Raw genomic sequence first — 27,273 nt, 5'->3', positions numbered from 1 at the left:
CACCATGGTAAATATTCATTCTGAGATGACGCTCGAATCTGGGCATTGTTTACTTACACAAACACTTACACACGATCGACCATACCTACATATCATCAAAAGACTTTCACACTTCGATTTACCCCATTCCTTTGTGTGTGCAGTATAAACTGTCTATCTATCCATGTATGTAGGTACACACACATACACACACACACACGAGTAATACCCAACATGAGATTTCGTGTTGGGTATTACAGGAATGTGCAAAACAGCTAAGCAGCCCATTACTTTTAATATATAGAGAATCCTTAAGACAAGGAAAACTACCCGATATTTGGAAAAAAGCAAACACTGTGCCCCTTTTCAAGAAAGGAAAAAGACAAAATTCACCAAACTACCGACCAGTATCACTGACTAGCGTCGTAAGCAAGATGTTAGAAAAATTGATACGAAGAATTTGGGTAAATCGCCTGGGAAAACACAGCATGATAACAGAAAGACATTTTGGTTTTAGAAAGGAAAAATCATGTGTTACTAACCTATTAAGTTACTACGATAGAGTTGCAGAAATAATACTGAAAAGAGATGAGTGAGTAGACAGCATATATTTTGATTTCAAGAAGGCATTTGACAGAGTACCACACAAAAGACTTTTATGGAAACTGTACAATCAATGAGGAATCCAGGGTAACCTGTACGATTGGATGCAAAATTTTCTCAGTAAAAGGGACATGAGAACAGTGCTAAGGAGAAATTACTCATCATGGAGAGAAATGACAAGTAGAGTTCCACCTGGCTCGGTGCTGGCACCAATTATGTTTTTAGTATTTTTAAATGACACAGGCAGCAAGATTAGGAATGGAAGTTACCTAAATATGTTTGCTGATGTTGCAAAAATACCAAAGAGAAATTACAAACACCGACTCTTGCACAGAGCTACAAGAGGAATTAAATAAGCTTCATGAATGGAGCAATATATTGCAAATGGAATTCAATGTGGACAAATGTCATGTAATAAAATTTGGTAAAAGTGAAAAAAGACCAGACTGGAACTATAAGCTAGGGAATTCAACCCTACACACATCAGAAATAGGATTAAGGAGTAATTATCAATAACAGACTATCATCGGCTGACCACATAAATGAAAAGGTAAGGAACATGTACATACTGCTTGCTAATATGAGCGTAGCATTCACATATATAAATGAAGACATACTGAAAAAGATAACAACATTCATCAGACCAACTCTGGAGTATTCATCAGTCTGGAATCCGCATCTCAAAAAACACAGATAAGACCGAAAAGGTACAAAGGGACACTACAAGATGGGCACCAAATTTAAGAGACCTTAGCCATGAAGAAAGACTCGAAAAATTAAACCTGCCAACATTACAGGAGAGAAGGAAAAGAGGAGACATGACATGTTCTATAAATGCATCACAGGAAAAGAGAAAATAGACGTAAACGAGTATATAACCTACGGGGAAGAAAGAGAGGTGATAAAGACGTAAGAAAATTCAGTTTCCCAAATAGAGCAGTTGATCAGTGGAATGCATTACCGAATGAAATAGTGTGTGCCAAAATAATTCGAAAATTTAAAGATATTTATGATAAACATGGTCCAAAATACGGGACAATACGAGCTTGACTCATTCCCGTAAAGATACAGTTAGGTAATGACAATTAGGTAAGATAAGAACAAGTACCAATTGCAAACCCTGTAAGTACAGCGTAGTAAAAAAAAAAAAAAAAAAAAGCCTAGACAAGATCTATATGTAACTTTTTCCATCAAGCAAAGTATTGTTTCACTGTTTATGCTGAGGTTCAACAAAGTTGCTAAATGTCGTTCATCCCATGTCTCAGTTACTGTCCCCTTATTGCCCCCATCTACTGCCTTCTTATACGCAGGAAATGTCTTCTTTATATAGACTCCAGTGAGAAGAGTGACTATTACTAGATAAAGAATACAGTAACAAACAGGTGCTGGCATTTCGCGCTTATTTCGACAGCGAGTGTACACTGTTTACTTAATAAACCCACACGACCATCACACACACCACCAGTACACGTACGCAGTGTACCTCACTCTCAGCTCGCTGTTTTCGGCCTTCAGAATTTTTTTTTCCTCTCTCTCCTTTCCCACTCGCCCACTTACTGTGAACCTTTAATTATTCTGAGTAAGGCTGTTAAGCTGCAAAACAGTGGCAAGGTAACAACATTCTTTCACACAGAACCAGGCAAAACAAGACCGAAATCCTCAATAAAAATCATGTTAATGTTTCTTCCGCCCATATCCGATATCCCGATATCGACTGTATCGGAAAAAATGCAAATATCGGCGATATATCGTTTCAGCGAATCGTATCAGTTACAGCATTACCGGTGGTAGCAAAAATGAGAGAGAGAGAGAGAGAGAGAGAGAGAGAGAGAGACTGTTAACCTGCTCCACCTCCCCATTTCACCGATTTACTGTTGTACTCAGTCGAAAAAAAATATTGTAAATCTCTATAAAAATCTTTGACCTGTCTTACCAGTTTTCTGTAAAAATCACCTACTCAAGCTTCTAAAGTGTAAATAAAATACCTCTGACCTATCTCACCAGTTCTCTGTAAACAACAAGTAATCAAGACAATAAATTATTTTATCTTTTTATTCCATAATCAAAAGCTCTTCCACAAGCTCCGCAACTCTGACCTATTAGGTTCAATGTTTCTCCACTGAAACTTCCTGTACTGTTGTTTGTAGATGATACTGTGTTGTTATGTGAAGACAAAGGGGAGCTGCAAGGCTTGGTGGATGAGTTTGGGAGAGTGAGTAAGAAACGGAATCTAAAGGCGAATGTAGGGAAGAGTAAAGTTATGGTGTTCGAGAGAAGTGAAGTCAGTGAATGTACAGTGAGGTTGGATGAGGAGCAAATGGAAAAATGTGAGTACGTTTAAGTACTTGGGTGGTGTGATAAGTAAGGATGGAAGTTTGGAGGGTGAAGTGCTTGGAAGGGTACAACAAGAAAGAAAGGTTGCCGGTTCCTTGAAAGCAGTGATAAGAAACAGGGAAGTGAGCATGAAAGTGAAAAAGTTACTACATGACAGGGAAGTGAGCATGGAAGTGAAGCTTGGACGTTGTTGGAGGGACACAAGTCAAGAGTGAGAGCAGTGGAAATCAGTTATTTGAGAGGAGCCTGTGGAGTCACATGGAGAGACAGACTGAGAAATGAGGATGTAAAGGTTCGTTGTGGTGTGGACGTGGATGTGATATTAAGCCTTAGGAGAAACACACTGAGGTGGTTTGGCCATGTGGAGAGGATGGAGAGTGAGAGACTGACAAGGAGAGTGTATGTGAGTGAGGTGGAGGGGGAGAGAGGGAGGGGGAGGCAAAGAATGAGATGGATGGATGGAGTGGAGAGGTATATGAGAGAGGGAGGTGTGAGTTGGGAGCAGGGCAATGAAATGGCGGGGGACAGGGCGACGTCGAGGCTGTTTGTTTGCGGCCACCCCGTATGGGATTAAGGCGTCTGGCAATAGACAGATAGATAGATAGTTTCTCCACATCATATTAAGGCAGTGATACACAAAACTAGGCAATGTATGACCAAGTTTATGGTGTGTGTGTGTGTGTGTGTGTGTGTGTGTGTGTGTGTGTGTGTGTGTGTGTGTGTGTGTGTGTGTGTGTGTGTGTGTGTGTGTGTGTGTGTGTGTGCGTGCGTGCGCGTGTTTCACGTTTGTTCTTGATTTGTCCAAGTTCTAGAATGAGGGTGACGACCCACACTTCAGAACAAAACCTTGTTAATTTGTCCTATATAATTATGAGAAAACGTCTCTTAAATCAGGTAATACTGGTGGTGGTGTTAATGGTAGTTATTGTAGCTGTTGAGTAAATATGACTGGTAGGCTAACAGAGGGAATAAGAAGAAACTGGGGAGAATGAAGAGAGAGAGAGAGAGAGAGAGAGAGAGACAGACAGACAGACAGACAGACAGAGAGAGAGAGAGGAGACTACACGATACTTTTTTTTTTTTAGTACACTCGCCTCGGTGAAAGTATCCTACCACGGTCAAGGTCAGTTAAAGCATCCTACAAACGAATATGTTTTTGCTGTTTATTTCGCTAGGTGATAACTGCCCTGGTATGAAAGCTGGTGAAGCACTCACCTTGGTCTCTCCTTCCCTTCGCCATTTAGCCAGTTGGTACTGTACGAGATGGACGTGTGTGCTCTCATGATTAAACATCTTCAGCCAGCGTAGATTTGGAGGGGGGGGGGGAGGTGTGACCCGCGTAGCTATGGACTGGAGGGTGTGGCCTAAAATCAGAGGGAGAGAAGGGGAGGTTTGGGAGCTATTGCTTGCGGGCATGCCCACTACTATGCATTGATAATATTGGGCTTGGATTGTGTGACCCACACAAGGTACCCATGATATTTTGCATTAAATGTGCACACCCACTGTACCTGAGTGATGCACAGTGCCTGATATGTCCAGGATTAGAATGTATGCAATTGGAAAGTAATATGAATAAATGTCTACAAATGTTTCACTTTGTTTTGATTTGTCCTTTGTATGAAAAAACGTCTCTTAAATCAGGTAATAGTGGTGGTGGTGTTAAATATAGCTGTATAGTGATTTTGACTGTGGTAACAGAGAGGATAACAAGAAATTAGAGAGAGAGAGAGAGAGAGAGAGAGAGAGAGTGAGAAAGTATTTAACTAGGTGAAAGCTACCCTGGTATGAAAGTTGGTCAAGGCCACTCACTTTGGTCTCGTCTTCCCTTGGACATTTTCCAAGTAGCAACATTACATGGTGGACGTACGAGCTCTCGTGATTAAAAATCTTCAGCCTGCGTAGATTTGACCAGGGTGTGTGTGCCCTGATATTCGGGGGAGGAGGGGGGGGTATTACTTGCGGGCATAGTATTGAGGCATGCCCAATACTGTGCGTACGCAGTAATGGGCATGCCCAGCACTACGCACCGGTGGGAGGAGGAAGGGGGTTATAGCTTGAGGGAATGCCCATTACTATGCATTCATAGTAATGGGCAGAGTTATACCACTGAAGAGGGTTATAATAATAACTTTTCGAACAGTGGTGGTTAGACCCAATTCATTTAAATAAATCTTGTATTTCATCATGAACATGGCGCCTACAGTGAACTGAAATTGATATTTGAAAGATAAGGGGCTGCACTGTCTTGAGTATCATCTAAAATCATGAGAGTAATGTATTTTTAAACTCTGATATAGCCCATAAGTTCACTACAGTAACATTAAATATTTCATCGTAAACGTACTGTAGCCTATGAAACCAGATAATGTCACGGTAATAAAAACATGTCATGACACGAAGTGAGTCAGGAGGTGAGTATAGTGTTGTCAGTGAAATGAGCAAGCACTCTTAGCGTAAATGGCGCATTATTTTTTACCCTTGGTGTGATTTGTATTCGTGCGATTAGCATTAGTTTTGCATTTGTTTAGTTCATACAATGTGACATCATTCAACTGAATCCAGATGATTATCTATGGCAATCGAAGTCACAGTTATATTTATATGTCTTTCCAAAACACATCATACCATAATTACCGGTAGGTCAACAGAGAGTCACTGCTACATCATACTTATGGAGTTTGTCACATAATTACCATCATGGTGCATGATGCTTATAAATTTTCGTAACCTCAAGGGATTTTTTTAATAGCTGAAGATAGTAGGATGCAGATCATATATGCGTACAGATATAATTAATGACTTTCCTGGGATATGTTCTGACATAGTAGCTCCCAGTTGCTAGTGTCACCATGAATTATGATATATAACGTCACATGTTACAGGATGGAATGTTATCATTACTGGCGGCGTAAGTTTACTACTTCCGTTAGAAGAATATGGTATTCACAAAGAAATGCCCAGGCAGTAGGTTTAAATGTGACAAAAGACTAAAATTGCATTTTTAAAAAGTAAGTTATCTTTGTACGCAATAACCCCTCACTACTTCCAGCATGATGTTATCTAATGAATGAGGGTGAGATTTGGAAGATTCCGGTGTTGCTGTTTGTTGATGATACAGTATTGTTGGGTGAAGATGAATGGGATTTGCAAGGTTTGGTGAATGAGTTTGGGACAGCGTGTAGGAGGAGGAAGCTGAAAGTTAATGTAAACAAAACTAAAGTTATGGTGTTTGAGAGGAATGAAGTCACAGAATGTACAGTGAGGTTGGATGGTAAGGATATGGAGAATGTGAGTGCATTCAAGTACTTGGGTAGTGTGATGAGTCAGGATGGAACTTTGGGGGATGAAATGCGTGAAAGGGTACAGCAGGAAAGGAAGGTTGTTGGTTCACTGAAAGCAGTGATGAGAAATAGGGAGGTGAGTATGGAAGTTAAGAAGTCACTGCATGATAGTACTGTGATCCCTACCCTGACGTATGGAAGCGAGGCGTGGACCTTGCAAGAGGGGAACAAGTCAAGAGTGAGAGCAGTGTAAATGAGTTACTTGAGAGGAGCATGTGGAGTGACATGAAGGGACAGGATGACGAATGAAGAAGTGAAGGAACGTTGTGGGGTGGATGTGGATGTGGTTGAGAAGATTAGGAGAAATACACTGAGGTGGTTTGGACATGTGGAGAGAATGGAGACTGAAAGACTGACTAAGAGGGTGTATGTGGGTGAGGTGGAGGGAGGGAGAGGGGGGGGTAGACCGAGGATGAGGTGGAGGGATGGAGTTGAGAGGTATATGAGGGAGGGGGGGGTGAGTTGGGGGGAGGGCAGTCAAATGGTGGGTGACTTTGTCTGCGGCCACCCTTTGCTGGATTAGGGCGTCGGGATATAGATAGATAGAAAGAACAATCAAAGCAAAATCATTATGAGTACTTTCATACTCGGGAATGCTACATTAGTCGACCAGAAAGTGAAAACATATCAGAAACCGAGGTTCACTCATTAAGACCTACAGCGTTACCGTACTAAAGCACCAAGGGACTGGTCGGTGAGGTAATACTCCTTTTATGAGTGACTGTACAGCTCAGAATGTCAATCATCAATAGGAGGAACAGAGTTGGTGATAGGACAGAACCATGAGGAATACCTCTATTGATAGCCCTAGGAGAAAACTGGTGGTCGTCTAGAACAGCAGCTTATAGAATGACAAGAAAAGAAGCTAGAGATGAAGGCACAGATAGAAGGATAAAAACACCAAGACGGCAATTTGAATATTAAAGAACCGTGCTAATTCAGAATTTGGTGTAGCCTATTTTTGTAAGTATTCGGCTGACCTGTTTTTGTAATTTGTGGGTTTGTAATCGATTAGTAACGAATTATTTTCTCAATTTATAATCACGATTACACACACGCACACACACACACACACACACACACACACACACACACACACACACACACACACACACACACACACACACACACACACCGCTCGCTGGTGCAGTGGTAACGTTCTCGCTTGCCAACTGGTGGACGGGAGTTCGCGCCTCGCTCAGGTTGCGAAAAGTTTCACTGATGAAGTGGGTGGTTACTGTCCCCCTTGAGCAAGGGGATATGTGTGTGTGTGTGTGTGTGTGTGTGTGTGTGTGTGTGTGTGTGTGTGTGAAGGTCACAGCCTTGCCCTTAGATCGGACTATATGAGCTCTCAGCTCCCTTCCGGGAGGGTAAAAGCTGACGATCACGACCATCAAGTGATAATGACCAACCCGGTGAATTACACACACACACACACACACACACACACACACACACACACACACACACACCGCTCGCTGGTGCAGTGGTAACGTTCTCGCTTGCCAACTGGTGGACGGGAGTTCGCGCCTCGCTCAGGTTGCGAAAAGTTTCTCTGACAAAGTGGGTGGTTACTGTCCCCCTTGAGCAAGGGGACGGGTGTGTGGGTGTGTGAAGGTCACAGCCTTGCCCTTAGATCGGACTATATGAGCTCTCAGCTCCCTTCCGGGAGGGTAAAATGCTGACGATCACGACCATCAAGTGATCCTGACCGACTCGGTGAATTACACACACACACACACACACACACACACACAAATAAGGAAACGTCCATCAGTAATATTAGTCAATAACATCCACTTCAGCTGCCTTCCATATTTCAATTTCCTTAGTGCATTCACCTCCTTCGTTATTGTAACTAAAACTGCATTTCTAAACTATGACAGTATATACACAAGGAGCAGTTTTCGTCCCGGTTTCAGGCCAGGCTAAAGTGATTGTGCCAGCGCATATCTTGAATGAAGGATTGCTGAATCCAGAGCCATACATATACTGTATTTAGATGTGCTATCAAATACTGCTACACTGTCGGTAAATTGTAAAATAATATAATCGCCCCAGCAAAGTACAAAATTTCTACATCAGCAATTTTTTGAAAAAGAAAAAAATAGGATATAGTCAGATTTCTTGTAACCAGACGCTAAAACTTGTCATTGAATGGGTGAGAATATTCATAGAACCTGTGAAATGAAAGTTAAATTGGCAACACTTTCTGAACGACCTAGTCTTTATAGGCGCCCCGCAAAACGGTCAGTGTTTATTATACTGTCAGTATCTTAATTGACAACGAAACCTTACACCTTCAGTGTTTCGGACAAATCTCGCAGGCAGGACTACCTTTGCATGGGACCTTCCTTTGTTTCTTGTCGGATTAGTTAGGTAACCCTTCATTCATTTTAATTCGTTGAGGACAGCAGAAATTTAAACTATTCTGTTCTTGCGACCACCACTCATTCTTCTTTAGTTTGGGAGTAGCTTTTGCCGCCTGAGGGTTAAGACTGATGGAGTTGTCACTTTTGGGAAGAGTGAATGATTAGTGAACGGAGGTGTAGCCCATTTTTTCGCTTGGCATCTTTGTGGTTTTCCCTTTTTTCTGTTTCTCTATCTAACCTTCGCCATTAACAGTACTGGCATGGGGTGATGATGATGATGATGATGATGATGATGAAGGGGCTAAGACATTAAGGATGGTAATGATGATGATAATGGGGCCGTGATATTGAGGATGATGATGATGATAATAATAATGATGGCTTTTCTATGTAATGATATCAAAAGATATTGTTAGCACTAACCATGCTTAAACTTATTATTCATCTCACATACCATTCATGCCCCTACGACTCACTCAGCTGAACAGTATCTGGCGTTAGCTTGAACATTACTGAAGTTGTTCGGACCATGATAGTTAATGGTGACACTCTTGACAGCCTGAATGTCACTTTCTGTTTGGGCAGCTGACCCACTGCTGCTGTCAGCATTTGCAGGAAACGTGTACGTTATGTCCACGTTTACAGCTTGAAATTTCAGTGACAATCGTAATCTCACACTGATGAAAAAAAAAAAATCAAATATTTTAAAATCCGCAAGTACAGTTTCTGCTATTAATTTGTATTGTCAGTACAGTACTAACAATCTCAGTCTCACACAAAATCAATATTACCATCAGTATTTGGATAATTTCTGTAAATGCTGTCCGTGCCAGGGCAGATTTAGGCACTGGGAAAATAATTCTATCGAATATGGGCGCCAAAAGATACTTTGTCCCTCCCCTAACCTGCAGTAGAGAGACTAGGGTTCTTTTGACCCTAATCTCACTGGATCTTCTGGTGTTTTACAAAGTAACACATGGTTAATGAAACTTACCAAGTTGTGGAGGCATTGGGCAGTTGTCCCTTGTGTCCCCTCATTAAATCGGGCCGTGTTTCAGATAGAAGCTAATTCAAAGCCAAATCTGACACACTGATTGGAGAGAGAGAGAGAGAGAGAGAGAGAGAGAGAGAGAGAGGAAATTCCGTAAGACAGGCATCAGAAAGTTTGCCAGGCAGGACAAAGACAAGAAGACAAAGAGGTCCGCTTCTCTTCTTGTTCCTCCTGCTCCTCCTCATTTTCTTCCCACACCCCCTCTCCCTCTCTCGTGTAATAATTTCTCGCTGTGCAACACCTCCCCCCACCTGCTACACCTTTAGCACGACTCTCCGAAACTTAATTCAGTCTCTCATGAGGCACTTCTACTGCCACTCTTCTAACACTTTCTCGACACTTTGTAAGCATATCCCAGTAGATTTTTCTGTCTTGTCTTTTGCTAAACTGTACATGTATTTATATGATACGAGAGGTGGTGGTAAGGTGGTTAGAGAACCGAACTCATATTCCAAAGGATCCAAGCTCAGTCCCATGCTAATGCAAGGAACAATGTAGTAGTCATTGTTGATGGTGTTGCTGTTGTTTCGTAACAACAGACTTCATGACCATCCACAAGACTCACCAACATATAACAAACCCGTTTATCGAGTGCGTGATCTGCGTCGCTCCATGAAACCGTCAGAAGGAAGGGGGTAAAAGAACTGGATATAGTGATTAAAGGAATTGGTGGGATGAAGCAGAATGTTGGTGGGAGATGGGATGAGGGAGGACAGAATACCCTGTGAATATAGGTGTGTTTGGATTAGTGCTTTGAGGCAGTAAATAAATATTTCCAAATATAGTATAACATAAAATGTCAAGTGGGGTAAACTGGTGAGCATGGTTAGGAAGGCAATGGATTAGATGGAATGGAATTGTTTTACTGGGGGGTAGGGAGGGAGGGACCATGAGACTGAATTTATTTTTATAGTCAGATACCTTAATCCTTCGCATAAATCCTCCTGCCATTGTGCCCTCAGCCATGAGGCTGCCCTCCCTGCAATTCATAGTCCTGAACAGAACTTCTGTAGTTGATTTCTTGTAGCTTAACGCTAATGCACGCTCTCTCTCCCCTACACAGCATCCGAGCAACCTTCCTTTCCTGTGTGTATCGGACCAGTTTCCTCAAGTGTGGCAAGACACAAGCAGTGTTTCTCAAGAAAGTCACAGCCACACTCTCCTACAGCAACGTTCACCAGGAAAAATGCAGCAGTCTTCAGATCCACGACTGTTCTTCGGTGTCTCGTACATTTGTGTTGTGTGACTGGAGCTCTGCTGTATCTGCGACCTTGGTGTTTTTGTTGGTTACCCACCACCACTTTCTTTGTCTTTAATTGTATAATGACTCCAGAGATACAACCACTCTTGTTAGCTTTACCCTCATGTAAACCTGAATGTCACCTAGTACAGAAGAGTGAATAGGCTGCAGAAGGACAGGACTAGTTGGTTATTCAGAAGAAAGCAGTTTCTACAAAAATATATTGTGTAAATAAAATAAACACCAATTGGCATACCCTTAAACCACTTAACAACATCTGCCATTTTGGTAATAAAATCTTATAACAATTGTAGCACAGGTTTAAAGAGATGACTCCCAGTCATCCTCCTTTCGGGACTTTGGCGAAAGCTTTGCCATTGCACTTGACATCTCAAAGGCTTTCGATCGAGTCTGGCATAAATCTTTAATTTCCAAACTGCCCTCTTACGGTTTCTATCCATCTATCCGTGCCTTCATCTATAGCTTCCTTTCTGGTCGTTTTATGGCTGCTGTCGTAGACGGCCATCGTTCTTCTCCTAGATCTGTCAACAGTGGTGTTCCTCAGGGCTCTGTCCTATCACCAACTCTCTTCCTTCTATTCATCAATGAACTTCTAAGCTGTACATCTAACCTTATCCACTCGTAAGCTGTTGATTCCACCCTTCACCTTTCCATTCGGTTTCCGCAACGTCCATCTCAGCAGTTACTTCAACAAACAAGAGATGAGGCTATGGCACACCTAATGTCTGACTTGGCTTGTATCTCTGACTGGGGTAAAAATAGTCTTGTTGTTTTTAAAGCATCAAAGACTTAGTTTTTACACCTATCAGCCCCTCAAAATCTTCCACAGGAGTACCCACTAATGTTTAATAATATCCAGGTCAATTCTGCATCATCCTTGAACATGCTTGGGGTTTCATTTACTCGGGACTTATCTTGTAAAGATCATATTGCGTCTCTTGCAAAATCTACTTCCAAGAGACTCTGCCTTCTTAACCCCTGCTCAGTTGTTGACTTTATACAAGGGTTTTATTCGCCCCTGTGTAGAGTACAACTCTCATGTGTGGGGAGGCTTCCCTCATACAGCTCTTCTCAGTAGGGTGAAGTCAAAGGCTTTTCGTCTCATTACCTTTCCTCCTCTCACTGGCTCCCTTCAACTTCTGTCTCTTCGCAGCACTGTTGCATCTTTATCTCTGTTCTATCGCTACTTCAAGGGTCACTGCTCCTCTGAACTGTCTGCTTGCATCCCTCCACCTCTACGACGGGTGCGTAGCACCCGTCTAGCAACACTCCCATCCCTTGTCTGTCCAGCTCTCTAATGTAAGAGTTAACCGTTACTCTTAGTCCTTCATTTATGCAACAGGTCAACTGTGGAACTGTCTCTCTCTCTCTCTGTCTGTATTTCATACTTCCTATGATCTCCAGTCTTTCAAACGCAGTGTCTCCAAGCATCTCGAAATGAACGGATCTTGTATTTAGCTCTCTTTTGTATTGTTTTTGTTTTGTTTTTTTATTGTAGGGAACTGTTTTGCTGGCTTTGCCTTTGGTTCCTTCCTCCTCGCATAAGAAAAAATAATAATAAAAAAAACACGTACTATAGTAATCTGAGAACATGGATGTCAATATAGAGGTGCCGAGCACCACACATACCCATCAGCGGATCACAAACACGTTAGCAGAAGGACTTTGACTCAGCACACACCTTTATGAAAGATGTCAGCAAACTGGATCTAGGTCTTTCTCGAAGATGGGTGATCATTCCCACCCTCTAACTTTGGTCCAGTTGCTTTAATATCTTGATTTTGTAAATTATTCGAGACTACCGTTATAAAAAAAAAAAAAATACAAGAAGCGGTGTCGAGGCACAGCAAACCCGTCCCCGGCAGTCATTTTAATGCTGACGTATGAACACAGCGGGGTATCTAGTCAAAGATGTCACATATCAAGTTTGGAGTAAATCGGGTGAGAAATTACAATTTTATACCCATTTGAAATTTTAGGCCCGACCCACTTGACATTGACCCCCCTACCGCTAACTGGGGGGTGATCTCCCTGATGGAATGAGGCATGTTATAGGATGCAAATTTAAAAGATGCACTTTTAAGTTTGGTTTCATGTCGATATGACGAATTTGAAAAGAATTATGCCGAACAAAAATTTTTACCCGTCCCCCCCCCTTTTTTTTTTTTTACAATTTTTGGGCCTACAGCCTGGGTCTTGGCCCAATTCATCGCATAATAAGTTAGGTGATCAGATTACAGTCCATCATCCCTGTAATTTTAGTCAAAATCGAACCAGTAGTTTTTTTTTTAAAGTTATTAACATATAGTCAGACAAACATAACATACAGAAGGACAAACAAACAAACAAACAGACAAACCGGGTGAAACAATACTCGTCCTCGAGCCCCTCATGGGCGAGGACGGTTAATTAAGCACAGTTACTAACATACCCTACTTTATTCCGTCAGGTATGTTTCACCGGCAATCTTCTTACCTACCTTTGTGGCTTTTGGTCATCTCTTTTCCTGTACGTTAACGAAACCTTTGCTATTACACTTTGTTTCTCAAAAGCTTCGACCGAGTCTGGCACGAATCATAAATTTCCAAAACTGCCCTCTTAACGTTTCTGTCATTCTTGCTGTGCTTACATCTACAGCTTCATTGCTGGTTGTCCTTTAGTTGTTGTAGACGGCAGTTGTTCGTTTTGAGAGATATCGGTAACGGTGCTCCCCAGTGCTCTGTCCCATCACCAGCTCCTTTCCTTCGTTTCATCAATGCTCTTCTGAGCTGCACATTTAACCCTACCCACTCATATACTGATGACTCCTAGCTTCACATTTCCACCCATTTTTCACAGCGTCCATCACAGCATTTTCTGAAACAATTACGGATGAGGCTATGACACACCTAGTTTCTGACTTGGCTTTTATTTCTGTTTTTAATGCATCAAACACTTAAGTCTTATATCTTTCGACCCGCAAAAATCTGCATTGAGTACCCTTTAATATTTAACAGTACAGTCAGTTCTTCGTCTCCTCACAATATCCTTGGGATTTCATTCTCTCGAGACTGATCATGAAGACATCACATTACCTCTTGCAAAATCCGATTTCAAGAAACTGTGTGTGTTAGGCAAACTCCGTACCTTCTTAATGTCCACACAGTTGTTGACTTTGTAAAGGGCTTCAGTCGCCAGTTTAGAGTAGAACTCTCATGTGTGGGAATTCTCCCACACAACTCTTTAACAGAGTGTAGTAAAAGGTTTTTTGTCAGTTCAGCTCCCCTTTTCCTGACTTCTTTCAACCTCTTTTTCTTCGCTGCACTGGTTCATCCGTGTCTTTTTACTGTCGCTGCTTCATTGGCCACTGCTTTTCTGAACTGTCTGCTTATAACCTTTCTCCATTACACCAGGTTCGTGGCACCCCTCTGGCAGCTCATTCACTCCTTTCCCGTCCAAGTTTCTAATGAAAGAGTTACTGGTACTCTTAATCCTTCATGTATGCAATAACAATTCAGCTCTAGAAATGTCTTTCCCAGTCTGTATTTCCCCGGGCCTATGGATTCCAGTCTTTTAAATTCATGTGCCTAGACATCCTTAAGTGAACGGGTCTTGAATCTGGCTCTATTTCGTTTATTTTTTCCTTGGAAATACAATCATTCGGGGTACTAACACTTAGCTGATTCTTCTTGTCATAAAAAAAAATGAAGAAACTAGGCTTTGGTTTAAAGAGATATTTGTTTTTATCACTAGATCAAACACTTCAACAAATCTTCCTGAATTTACAGCACCACCGTTTTCAATGACCCCCCATAGAAAAACCCTTTCTACCTAGTAATGATGCGGCTTTTAATAGATTCTTTACATGTTCCCTCTTACCCTCATAATTTTGTCTTGCTTAGGATATTAAAGATGCAATAAGCTGAGAAAGCCTTGACTGTGTCAGCTGAAAATTAGATCATGCAATCATATTCTTGATGTGTCATATACTAGCCAGACGCTGCATGATATGTTCTGAAATATCTTTCAAAGTAGTTGGTCGTACGTCAGTGTGTTGACAAGCAGAATTGGCTAATGCTACAGAACAAGTACTCTCTCTGTATAAGGATATAGCCTACAGAAAGTGGCTGGAACCAAGAATGGTTGTACTTTTTCAAGGTGAACTTGCTTATAGGTACTGGAAGGATTCATGAGGAAAACAGAAACTTAAAATTTCGCTAAGAGTATCCGATCAAAGAATATCCCAAGTCATCATGGTTGGGAAAAACTCCATGGGAGTTATTTAGATTACTTAGGCTCCATTCAGGCGAAATTACGAATAGTCAGCTCGGTATCCTGAGAAAAGTGGACATCCATAACAGACGGACAGACAGACACAGACAGACAGACATTGTTCTGATATATTCCACAGATACTTCTTATGAATAAGAAATAGATGTGTGGATGAAATGATAAATGACTGTATTCCTGTACACAAATTTCGTCTCAGTGATTGACGGAAACTTTATTTTTTTTCCTGAGTTTGTTATGTGGAAAATACAGTGAAGGATCTACATTTCATATCCTCAGCGTACTTTACTGCTACTACTACTACTACTACTACTACCACCACTATTACTGCACATGTCTCTGCAGAAACATTATTAAAAACTTTGAGAGACTGAAAACATTAGCCCTGTTTATGGCCGGCATATTTCTTAGGTAAGTCATTCAGGGTGTCCGGTTGAGCACACCCATCATCCATAGGCAATCAACTGTCCCAGCAGGACCGTCCCATACACTGAATTGATGTTCCCTTGCGGCAGACAGAGCCTCACCACATCGAGTGCGGGGAAGAGTGTGAAGGTTTGGCTTCCGGATGGACGATGGATTTGCGTCTCTCCATCCAACTTACAGAGGCGCCATTGTAGGCTCCACATCACCCATATTATTAGATTATATGGTTAGGGACCAATTCTGTAAATGGTTTCCTGGGTTACAGGAAACTATTAGGCTTGTCACTTAATTTAAAACTTCTAGAAGTGGAAAGAAGAGTAATATAAAGTAACAGGAAGGATGAGAGAAATAGAAAGAGACGAGGACAGGCACAGGAAAAGAATGATAAAGGTGAAGGAAGATGTGGGCAGCACTACATCAAGTGAATGGATGCTGGTCGCCACCACCTGCTACTAGCAAATTTTGTGGTAAACCACACAATAACTTCAGGACGTATCTAAGGGGGCCCTATGGGAATTAAACATCTCAGTTTCATAATGATCGTCATCATCATCATCATCATCATCATCATCAGTCCATTTCCCTTTGTAACAAGAGGTGGAGAGGATCCAGACTCAGTAAAGGAAAGCAGTTTGATTAAGCAATGGACTGGTCGTCCAGTGAAAAAGGTTACACTTACATTCACCATTCATTCAAGCCTACGAACTTCTCGACTCCCCTTCGGTAAACTTTGTCAACAATGTCGTGTCATACAGTCTTGGTCGAGGGAGTTATGCTGGTGACTTTCAAGTTAAACCGAATCGCCAGTCCAGTAGTATATCCTATCTTTCAAACGCCTTCCACGTAGTTCTTCCTTGCACCAAATCTTTTGCTTCATTCATTTCCATTCCTTGTTCTGTTACACTTTCCCTCTCCATATCGTGACATCTCCTTTGCCTCCCACACCTTCTCCTACTTTTGAATTCACTTGCGTTGTTCTATTTCATCACCCTCGTCATTTCCATTCTATACGCATGGCCATGCCAGCACAACACACATTGCCACACTTTTGGCTAGTCGACTTTCTTAGTTCACAGCTTTCTCGTAAATCACAGTTCTTCACTCTCAGTTTCACGCACACCACATACACTCCTTAAAACATCCATCTCCACAGATCTCACTCTAGATTTGTGATACTGGCCAGAAGAGAGTTAAGTGAAAGCGTCTTACTCCCGACACTCTTGTATGGGAGTGAAACCTTCACAGGTAGTCATAGAGAGCTGTCTAGGTTGCAGGCTGTAGGAATTACATTTCTTAGAACCGCTGCAGGCATAAGGAGGACAGAGGGTGTAGGTAAGTAAAATTTCGTTCATTATGGAATGGAAGAAAAAGCTATAGGAGTGAGATGTGGAATTTCTGAGTGGATTAAGAGGAATACACTGAGAAGTTGTGGACGCGTACAAAGATTGCACATGGAAGAATGCCAAAGAAAGTTTGCAAAAGTAAGACAGAGGATAGTGATAGCAGAAGTACACATTGTATGGTATGAAGAAGAGAGTGGAGCAATATATTGGTGAAAGAGACGGAAGAAGAAGACGAGTATCTGAGAAAGGTGTGTGAGGATAAGGAGGCGCTTTTGTCACGGCCATCCCCTGTCCAGGGGTTCCCAGGAGAGAGAAAAGCATCAGAGATGATAATGGCGGCATACCAAAGTGTCATAACTATACAATAGTGTTGATATCAACACCCTCATGAAATAGCAGCATGAGGGAGTGACTCTTCATACCACAGCTTTTGATGCTTCTGCCAGTTTCCTGCCTTGGACAACTCTTGTTGTCAACGTCCATTTCACGCTTTCATCTTTTGTCCACCATTGCCTCACGGTATTTGAATTCCTCAACTGACACAGATCTCTCACCATTCACTTAAGCATCAGATGCCAGTTCGCCTTTCATCTGCACTATCATAACTGCTCTTGTCCAATTTACTAGTTTCAGACAATGACACTCGCAAATCTCCACAAAACTTTAATTTATCTAACTCCCTTTCTCCAGTTACAACAATTACTACATCATTTGCATTCGTTAGGTCTGACACAGCCATCTATCCCCATTGCTTACCATTCTCACCCCACTTTCCAAAGCTTTTGCCTTGACCTTCCTCATCATTCCACGTGAATAACCAGGGCGACATCACACAGTCCAGTTTTACTCTCATAAGATCTGGAAGCTGTCACTAAATGTTCCAGCTACCCTCAGACATGTTACACTGAATACCACTATCTAAACTCCTCACTTCATTCAGCGTTAATTTTCCACACCGAACATCTGCAGGGAGTAGACTCTAAAACCAGCCGAACAGTGCGGTACTCCCGAGGTGGATGGCAAGCTGTTAGCAGGAAGAGCTGGAGCTCCCGTTTCACCAGCCCTCAGGACTTGTTCCTGACCACCTCCCTTTTCTATACATTTTCAGTGTTTATGTTAACACAGAGAGTACGCCAGCATACGAGTACTCCCATAATACCTTTGCCTCCAACTGTCTACACCACACTACATACACATTAGAAATCACGCCTTCTATTTCCATCTCCTCTTAGCAAACGCCGCTACAGTACTATCAACAAATTCGGTGGGTACAATCTACTTCCCAAAATGGTGTGACAGCAATTGTGCCAAAGCAACGACACGAAAGTACTCAGCATGTAATGTTTCCTTAAAATAAAAAACATCTGCATTGCTCAGTCAATTTAAAATTGTTAAGTACCATGCAAAAATAGTAATAAATCTCGCTAAAATCAAACTTTCTTCACAACCAAGCATCCAGACTATTCAATAATCCTAACGACAGTAGTATATTTTTTCAATAACAACTGCAATATGTCATCACCCATTCCTCCACTATAATCTTCAGATGGAAACACTACAAATGACCAGCGTGGAAAAGCGAACATCGTTGCCAGTACGTTTACCAGAAATTCTACCTTAGAGGAAGTCAGTCAGAACGTCCCTGTACAAAACCTTCACTCATCGGAAATTGTTCCACTTAAGATACAGACTACTTTAGATACGTAAAATCCATCCTAGACAGTTTACCAACCAGGTCCAGAGATTTTCGCCACCAGAGGGCCAGACATAAACAAATCATTGCTGTGTGCGGCTCATATTCCTTGTTTTTCCGCTGGTCCTTGCCTTCCAAAACCCTTCTGTCATTGCAGGGAGCAACGTGGCAGGGGTAAACCAGCTCTGCTGTCGGGCCCGGCTGCGGATGTCACTGATTGCACTGCGCAGTTGACCCTTGTGCGGTGTGGTGCGGTGTGGATCTGTCCCTTCTCCCCTTTGGGGCTAAGATGCGAATGAATGTGCTTGAATGAATGAGTAAATGGGGAGTGTGTCATCCGGTCTCGGCTACCTCCCTTTCCTTGGGGGAAGCAACCTAGGTATATAGATAGATAGATATTATAACCTAACTTCTATCTACAACCTATTCCATAAGGAGATTACATTTTTGAGGAATTTTTTTGCTAACAATGGTTTCAGCACTGCTCTTTTTGATAACTGTGTTAGATAATTCTTAGCCAAAATTTACAGTCCAAAGCAACCTCTATGTATAGTAAGGAGGAAATGTATCTTTCTCTACCTTTTCTTGGTACTGTATCAGAAAAGATAGAGAGGGCACTGAACTATAACTTTTCTGTTTTCTATCCTCAAATAAAGTTCCGATTTGTTCATAAGAATGATGTTAAGATTCAGTCATTTCATTACAAAGACCGACTACCGACTCCCCTCCGCTCGTCAGTCGTTTATGAATATAAGTGCCCTAGTTGCCATTCAGGGTATATTGGAAGCACAATACGAGCTTTCAAGCTAAGGGTTGACAAGCATAGAGGTCAGTCGAGCAGGTCAGGTCTCCTTGTGAGCGACTCTCCTCACTCAGCGTAAGAGAACATTCATATATTTGTAATACTTCTGTTGATCCCAAGAATTTCTGTATAATAGACACATGTATCAGTATGAATCTAAGAATACTAGAATCCATTCATATTCATAAACGAAAACCCTCCTTAAATAATTGTCTGTCTCCTCTCCCTCTGAATATATTGTGCAGTTAAGTCACTCCTATAATTGAACACTACGTTTTCTCATTTATGTAAGTACAGTGAGGTCATGTTCAAATAGTTCTTTTAGGATTTTAAATACCTGACAGGTCTTTTTTTTTTTTTTTTTTTTATCATTGTAGATCCACTGAAGATGACATAGATGAATATGTCGAAACGTCTGGACGTAATAAATATGCTGTTCATTGCAACACTGGTATTGCTTTTCCTGTATAAGATGCGGTTCCCTCAGAACAAGCCTGTCTCAATAATTCTTCGCAGTAGATATGGACCCTCTACACTTCACGGGTTCCGGAAGTACGAACGGCTGTCAACCCAGCTGGAAAAAAGAAACCTTGACCTGCATTTTCTTTTATGTTGCAAGACTTACAGTGTGTTTCCGAACTTTCTTAGGTTCAAGCTGTACCGTAAAACTTTTTGTAACTCAGAGCTGTATAAATCTTTACAAGATAAGTTAATTAACATTGAAATAAGAAATAAAGAAAAAAATTAACGATCTTAAAGTTTCACTTAGTCAGTCATGTAAATCCTTAAGCTCCGTGGTGTCACGTTTAGACTTCTACTGTTTAAAGTATTTTGTTAAGAGGAAAGTAAAAATAGTACGTACAAGTATTGGCAAGGTTCATAGAAAGAAATTACTTTGACTTGGGGTTAAATCTGAGCTAAAATCATGTGATCCTCAAAAAGTTATATTCAATTACTCCAGTGTAGAATTATCCAGTCGTGTGTCTTTTTTGTTATCTTTCGGTTTAGAATTTAACCTACCTGTGTTTCGGCCTAACTTTAATAAGTAGTTCACTGCTTTTGAGAGTATGATACAAACACTTAGAGGATGTAAGCTCACTGAAGGGTATAGCTTCAATTCAGTTATTCAATGTGTTCGCAATATAGCATGTAAAGAATACTATGGTTTTAAGAGTTCTAAAGTATATTCACCTATTTTCACAAAGAAAGATTTTAGCATTCTGAAAGACTTGGGTAAAAATGAGGAGTTGGTTGTCTGTCGTCCAGATAAAGAAAGAGGTGTGCTACTCAATAAAGTTGATTACATAGCGAAAATGCACGATATTTTGAAGAACTCCACTAAGTTCATTAAAGTCATTCATACCGATTTAATAAAACTGAACATGAAAATAGAGGATAAAGTAAACAGGTTTTTAAAATCTGTGGTTATAAAAGGAACCGTTTCAAAGGAATATTCACAGTCTTTAAAAGGTAGTGACTCATCACCAGCTATTCTGTCTGGGTTACCTAAAGTTCACAAACAATCCATACCTCTTAGACCAATCATGGCTGCATTTAAAACTGCCTCCTTTAAATTAGCTAAGTTTTTAGTTTCGTCCTTTCGGATTTAACAACCAATGAATAAAGCGTATAAAATTCATATGAGCTCTTTAACTTTCTCTCTGGATTCTGACTACCAACCTCCTCCTACAAGTGTAGTTTTGATGTCACCTCATTGTTTACAAATGTTCCCTTAGATGAAACTATTGATTTATGTGTAAATTCAGTTTTTAATGATATGGACAAAGTCATGGGTATGAGTAAAAAATTCTTTAAAAACCTTATTTCTGTTCGTGTTAAGGACTGCCATTTTATGTTTAATAACGAGATGTATAAACAGGTAGACGGTGTGGCTATGGGCTCGCCTCTGGGTCCGACTATGGCTAATGTTTTTCTCTGCTTTTGGGAAAAGAAATGGCTGGATAATTGTCCTGCATACTTTAAACCCATCCTTTATCGTAGATATGTGGATGACACTCTACTTATAATTCAAGATGAAAGCCATGCTCCACTTATTTTTAAACTACCTAAATAAACAACATAAGAACATAAAATTTACCATGGAATGTGAAGTTAACGGTAAACTCCTTTTTCTTGATTTATTAATACAGAAGTGAAATGGCACTCTGGTTATGTCTGTATATCGTGAGCCTCCTTTCTTGGGTTTGGGTACTAGCTTTTTCAGTTATTGTCCATTTATTTTTAAGGTGAATGCAATTAGAACACTTTTGTATAGAGCTTATAACCTAACTTCTACCTACAACCTATTCCATAAGGTGATTACATTTTTTAGGAATTTTTTTGATAACAATGGTTTCAGCACTGCTCTTTTTGATAACTGTGTTAGATAATTCTTAGCCAAAATTTACAGTCCAAAGCAACCTCTATGTATAGTAAGGAGGAAATGTATCTTTCTCTACCTTTTCTTGGTACTGTATCAGAAAAGATAGAGAGTGCACTGAACTATAACATTTCTATTTTCTATCCTCAAATAAAGTTCCGATTTGTTCATAAGAATGATGTTAAGATTCAGTCATTTTTCCATTACAAAGACCGACTACCGACTCCCCTCCGCTCGTCAGTCGTTTATGAATATAAGTGCCCTTGTTGCCATACAGGGTATATTGGAAGCACAATACGAGCTTTCAAGCTAAGGGTTGACGAGCATAGAGGTCAGTCGAGCACGTCAGGTTTCCTTGTGAGTGACCCTCCTCACTCAGCGGTAAGAGAACATTCATATATTTGTAATACTTCTGTTGATCCCAAGAATTTCTGTATAATAGACACATGTATCAGTATGAATCTAAGAATACTAGAATCCATTCATATTCATAAACGAAAACCCTCCTTAAATAATTGTCTGTCTCCTCTCCCTCTGAATATATTGTGCAGTTAAGTCACTCCTATAATTGAACACCACGTTTTCTCATTTATGTAAGTACGAAGAGCTCATGCTCAAATAGTTCTTTTAGGATTTTAAATACTTGACAGGTCTTTTTTTTTTTTTTTTTTTTTTTTTAATCTTTCTAGATCCACTGAAGATGACATAGATGAATATGTCGAAACGTCTGGACATAATAAATATGCTGTTCGTTGCAACACTGGTATTGCTTTTCCTGTATAGATAGATAGATATAGATATAGATATATAGAGACAGATATAGATAAATAAATATAGATATATATAGATATAGATAGAGATAGATAGATATAGATATATATAGCTATAGATAATTATAGATAGATAGATATAGACTGCAGCACCAGTCGAACATGGCAGCACTCCCGAGGTTGATGGCAAGCTGGTGACAGGGAGAACTGGAGCTCCCGTTTCACCAGCCCTCAGGACTTGATCCTGACCATCTCCCTTTGCTGAACATTTTCAGTGCATTCATTTACTCTCATAATACCTCTACCTTCAACTGTCTACACCACACTACATGCGCATATCACACCTTCTATTCACGACTTTAGTAATGTCCGCTGCAATGTTACTATCAAATGAGGTGGTACCTCGGATTTCCACCACCGGCAGGGTAGGGCTGGCGGCACAGGGTCCTCCCGGTCGCCATCAAGCGACTATGCCAGCAGCGACTGTTGCTATTTCCGGGAATGCTCGTCGGCGAAGTGACAGTGAGGCCTTATTCTTTACCAACATCCGCGGCCTTACCACAAACTTAAACTCAGTTCATTTTTTCCTTCAGTCCATATCCCCTGTGGCCCTTTTCCTCACAGAACCACAAATCTCATCCTCTACCGATATATCTCCATTTTGTTTTCCCGGTTACCATCTCCTTACAAACTTCCGTAACAAGGGCGGCACATGTTGTTATATCAAATCCCAATATGCAGTTGACACTATTTTAAACTTCACTTCATCCAGTTTTGATTACTCATTATATAAATTAAATTGTCAAAACATTACCAAATATATTTGTGTAGTTTATCGTTCACCCAATGCTTCTTCGGAACCCAGTGTATTTGATTCCATATCCACTCAGTTCAGTAACCCTGACCTTGCCCTTGGAACCGAAATTACCATTTTGGATGATTTTAACATACACAATGTTGAATGGTTATTGCATTCTGCCCAGACTGACGACGCTGGTCTAGAGTGCGAGCTGTTTGCGGAATCGTTTAATCTCACCCAGTTGGTAAAGCAACCAACCAGAATACCTGATAATCCTGACGATAATGCCCATCTCTTGGATTTATTCTTGACAAATAACCCAGATCAATACAGAATAGAGGTACTGTCACCACTTGGAACCTCTGACCACAATCTCATCGAAGCCTCATTAGTTAACCCTCCCACACCTCCCCGTTCTGAACCTGTCAGGGTGACCCGATGGCACTTTGACAGGGCAGACTGGGATGGATTTAGAAATTATCTTGCTGATGTTCCATGCCAGTCTTTCTTCTCTAGTGATCCTAATTCTACCCAGTCCTACATTTGCGACTTAATACTAGCTGATATGAATTTAATCATACCAAGTCAACAGTTCACTAAAAGATCGAACTCTCCAAAATGGTTTGATGGCAACTGTGCCAGAGCAACAGCCCAAAAGTCATTAGCATATAACTCTTACTTAAAATAAAAAACATCTGAATCACTTTCCCAATTTAAAATTGCTAGAAATCATGCAAAAGCTGTATTAAATCTATCTAAATCAAACTTTCTTCAAAAGCAAGCATCAAAACTACTTAACAACCCTAATGACAATAGAATATTCTGGTCAACTCTTAATTCTTTCAATAATAACTTTAACAAGTCATCTTCCTTTCCCCCATTAAAATCTTCAGATGGCGACATTACAAATGACCCACGTGGGAAAGCAGATATCTTTTGCCAGTACCTTTGCCAGAAACTCTACCATAGACGATACCAGCCAGAATGTCCCAGTACTGGAACTTGAATCTCCCGAAATTGCCCCACTTGAAATACAGACAAGATACGTTAAATCCATCCTAGACAATTTACCTACCAACAAAGCTCCAGGCCCAGATGGAATTCCGCCATTTTTTTTTTTTTTTTTTTTGTCCGACTCTGGGCATAGGCTTCACAGCCTGCTATCAAGGCCCAGCAGTCCTCCTACATACCATACACCTCTACATGTCACCACTTCGGCGCTAACACCCACCGTCCATATTGAATACATGCTAGGGCTGTCTCATACAGGACTGGTGTATTGGTATTAGCGGGGGTATTTTTACGACATGTCGGCGGGTCTTCTGGTAGATCAGTAAAGCCTGATTGAATGAAATTTAAATCCTTAAACTGTTAGCTGCCCCAGCCGGGATTTGAACCTGGGTCCGTTAGGACCACACGCCACCTCTCTACCGGTTGAGCCACCGGTTCCCCTGAACTTGCCTGTGTCCTAGCTAAATTATTCAGACTATGCATACGTACTTCTTTATTCCCAAATTCATGGAAAGAAGCCAATATCCACCCAGTTCCGAAGAAAGGAAGTTCGTCTGACCCCTCCAATTACAGACCAATAGCTGTCACATCTTCTCTTGGTAAGGTATTTGAAACTTTTATTAATAAGTACATTGTTAAACATCTTGAATCCAACAACTTAATTAGTGATAGACAATATGGTTTTTGCCACGAAAGATCCACCATTGACATAATCTCTTAACTCATACCATTCATCAGTCAATTGATCTTTTTGGAGAAACTCATGCAGTAGCTCTTGATATCTCTAAAGCTTTCGACAGAGTATGGCACCGTTCCCTGCTGTCCAAACTCCCTTGGTAAGGACTAATGTCTTTTGTTCCTTTGATTTCTTCATATCTTAGTGACAGGAAAATAAGAGTAAAAGTAGATGATGTATATTCCAATTTCCACTCAATAAACCCCAGCGTGCCGCAGGGATCAGTTCTGGCGCCAACCCCATTTCTGGTTAATATCAATGATCTCTTTTCTGTCACCCACAATCCCATTCACTCATATGCAGATGACTCAACACTACATAGTTCATTCACACTCAGACATCCATTTACAAAGTCTAATATCTCCACCTCTCAACTCAGTACAGCCATCTCCATAAATCAAGATCTATCTACAATCAGTGAATAGGGACAAAACAACCTTGTCTCTTTTAATGCTAGTAAAACTAAATATATACAGTTTACTAATAGACAGATATTGCCAGATTCATACATTACCTTCAGTGCTCCTAATATTCCCATCTCCAAAAGTATTGAAATTCTTGGCATCTCACTTAATAGTGCCCTGAGCTGGACCTCACAAGTCAGATCACTTGCTAAAACTGCCTCAAAGAAACTTGGATTATTGTATAGAGTCCGTATCTTCGTCACCGATGAGCAGTTAGCTATAATTTATAAGAGTCATGTGCGCTCTCAGCTTGAATATTCCTCACCCTTGTGGAATGGTTGTGATGAGATTGCATTCAGACAACTAGACAAAATTCAGAACAAAACTGTTAGAATCATTAAGAACCCTGCCATTGCATATAAACTACCTCCCCTGCAAGTAAGAAGGAATGTTGCCTCCCTTGCATTATTTTACAGATATTTTTTTGGCAAATGCTCAGACGAAGTTGCGTCCATGGTGCCACCTCTCCATGCCTTCCCTCGTGCTACACGGGCATCTGGTAGCGCTCATGACTGGAATGTCACTCAGACATATTGCAGAACTTCTGCCTATCAGAATTCTTTTTTTCCCCAAACTGTATCTCTCTGGAACTCGCTTCCCCAGAGTTGCTTCCATCCAAATTTCAACCCAAAACTGTTCAAGTCTAAATGTTATAGATATTTTATGAACAGAGAACACCAGTAATCTGGAATATGGATTATTTTTTTTTTAATTCATTTATTTTTCCTTCCTCTGTTCTGTTATTTATAAAAAAAAATAGATATAGATATAGATATATATTGATATATATAGATATAGATAGATACATATAGATATAGATAGATAGATATAGATATAGATATAGATATAGATAGATATAGATATATATATAGATAAAAATGTATATATATATATATATAGATAGATAGATAGATAGATAGATAGATAGATATTGATATATATACATACATAGATAGATAGATATAGATATAGATATTTAGATATATATGTATAGATATAGATAAAGATAGATAGATATAGATACAGATATAGATATAGATAGATATATATTCACACAGAATGAATCATCTCAGAAAACTACAGAATACATTAAACCACTGCGCTAAGATTTTATTGGTAACGAAAAGGCTCTTGACTCGGTGGAGCACATGGCAATTATAAATTCAGTGTGACAACAGAGTAAATGAGAACATTTTAAAACTGTTCGAAAACATATACAAAAAAGGAACTGATACGGTTAAACTGCATAAAGACATATACAAAACATATACAAAAAAGGAACTGATACGGTTAAACTGCATAAAGACTCGGAAAAGAGCGTCATCATGATAAGCGAAGAAATTCTTGAAGAAGCCGAGGAGTACCATTACGTGGGGAAAATACTAAAATTGAAGAAAGACCATTATAGCGATATATATATATATATATATATATATATATATATATATATATATATATAGTATAGTCGCTCATTTTTAAAAGTTCGTGTTGCACCATAAGCCACATTTCCTTAGGTAAAATCATTAAAAACTGGTACGTTGTGAGAAATAATATTAATGAGCTTTTGACTCTCATCTATAAATGTGTGCGAGAAAGTAGAAACACTATCATAATACCGAGCTATATTACTACCATT

The 27,273-nt window shown here is 40.4% G+C and overlaps 1 protein-coding gene across 1 annotated transcript in view; it reads left to right on the top strand.

Annotated features, from left to right (window-relative positions):
* The window catches only part of LOC145413658 (uncharacterized), a 365,386-nt gene that overhangs the window by 277,797 nt on the left and 60,316 nt on the right, over window positions 1-27,273 (top strand). Inside the window, exon 5 of the mRNA XM_080283314.1 lies at window positions 10,747-10,965. Coding sequence (XP_080139440.1) covers window positions 10,747-10,965 — 219 coding nt within the window. The remainder of the gene's footprint in view (window positions 1-10,746; window positions 10,966-27,273) is intronic.

This window comes from Coenobita brevimanus, chromosome 97 (assembly GCF_032717465.1).
Source record: "Coenobita brevimanus isolate Jiangsu-jjx chromosome 97, ASM3271746v2, whole genome shotgun sequence".
Classification (NCBI taxonomy): Eukaryota; Metazoa; Arthropoda; class Malacostraca; order Decapoda; family Coenobitidae; genus Coenobita; species Coenobita brevimanus.
Note: the sequence above shows the minus strand (reverse complement) of the source record. Positions and strands in the feature narration are given on the sequence as shown.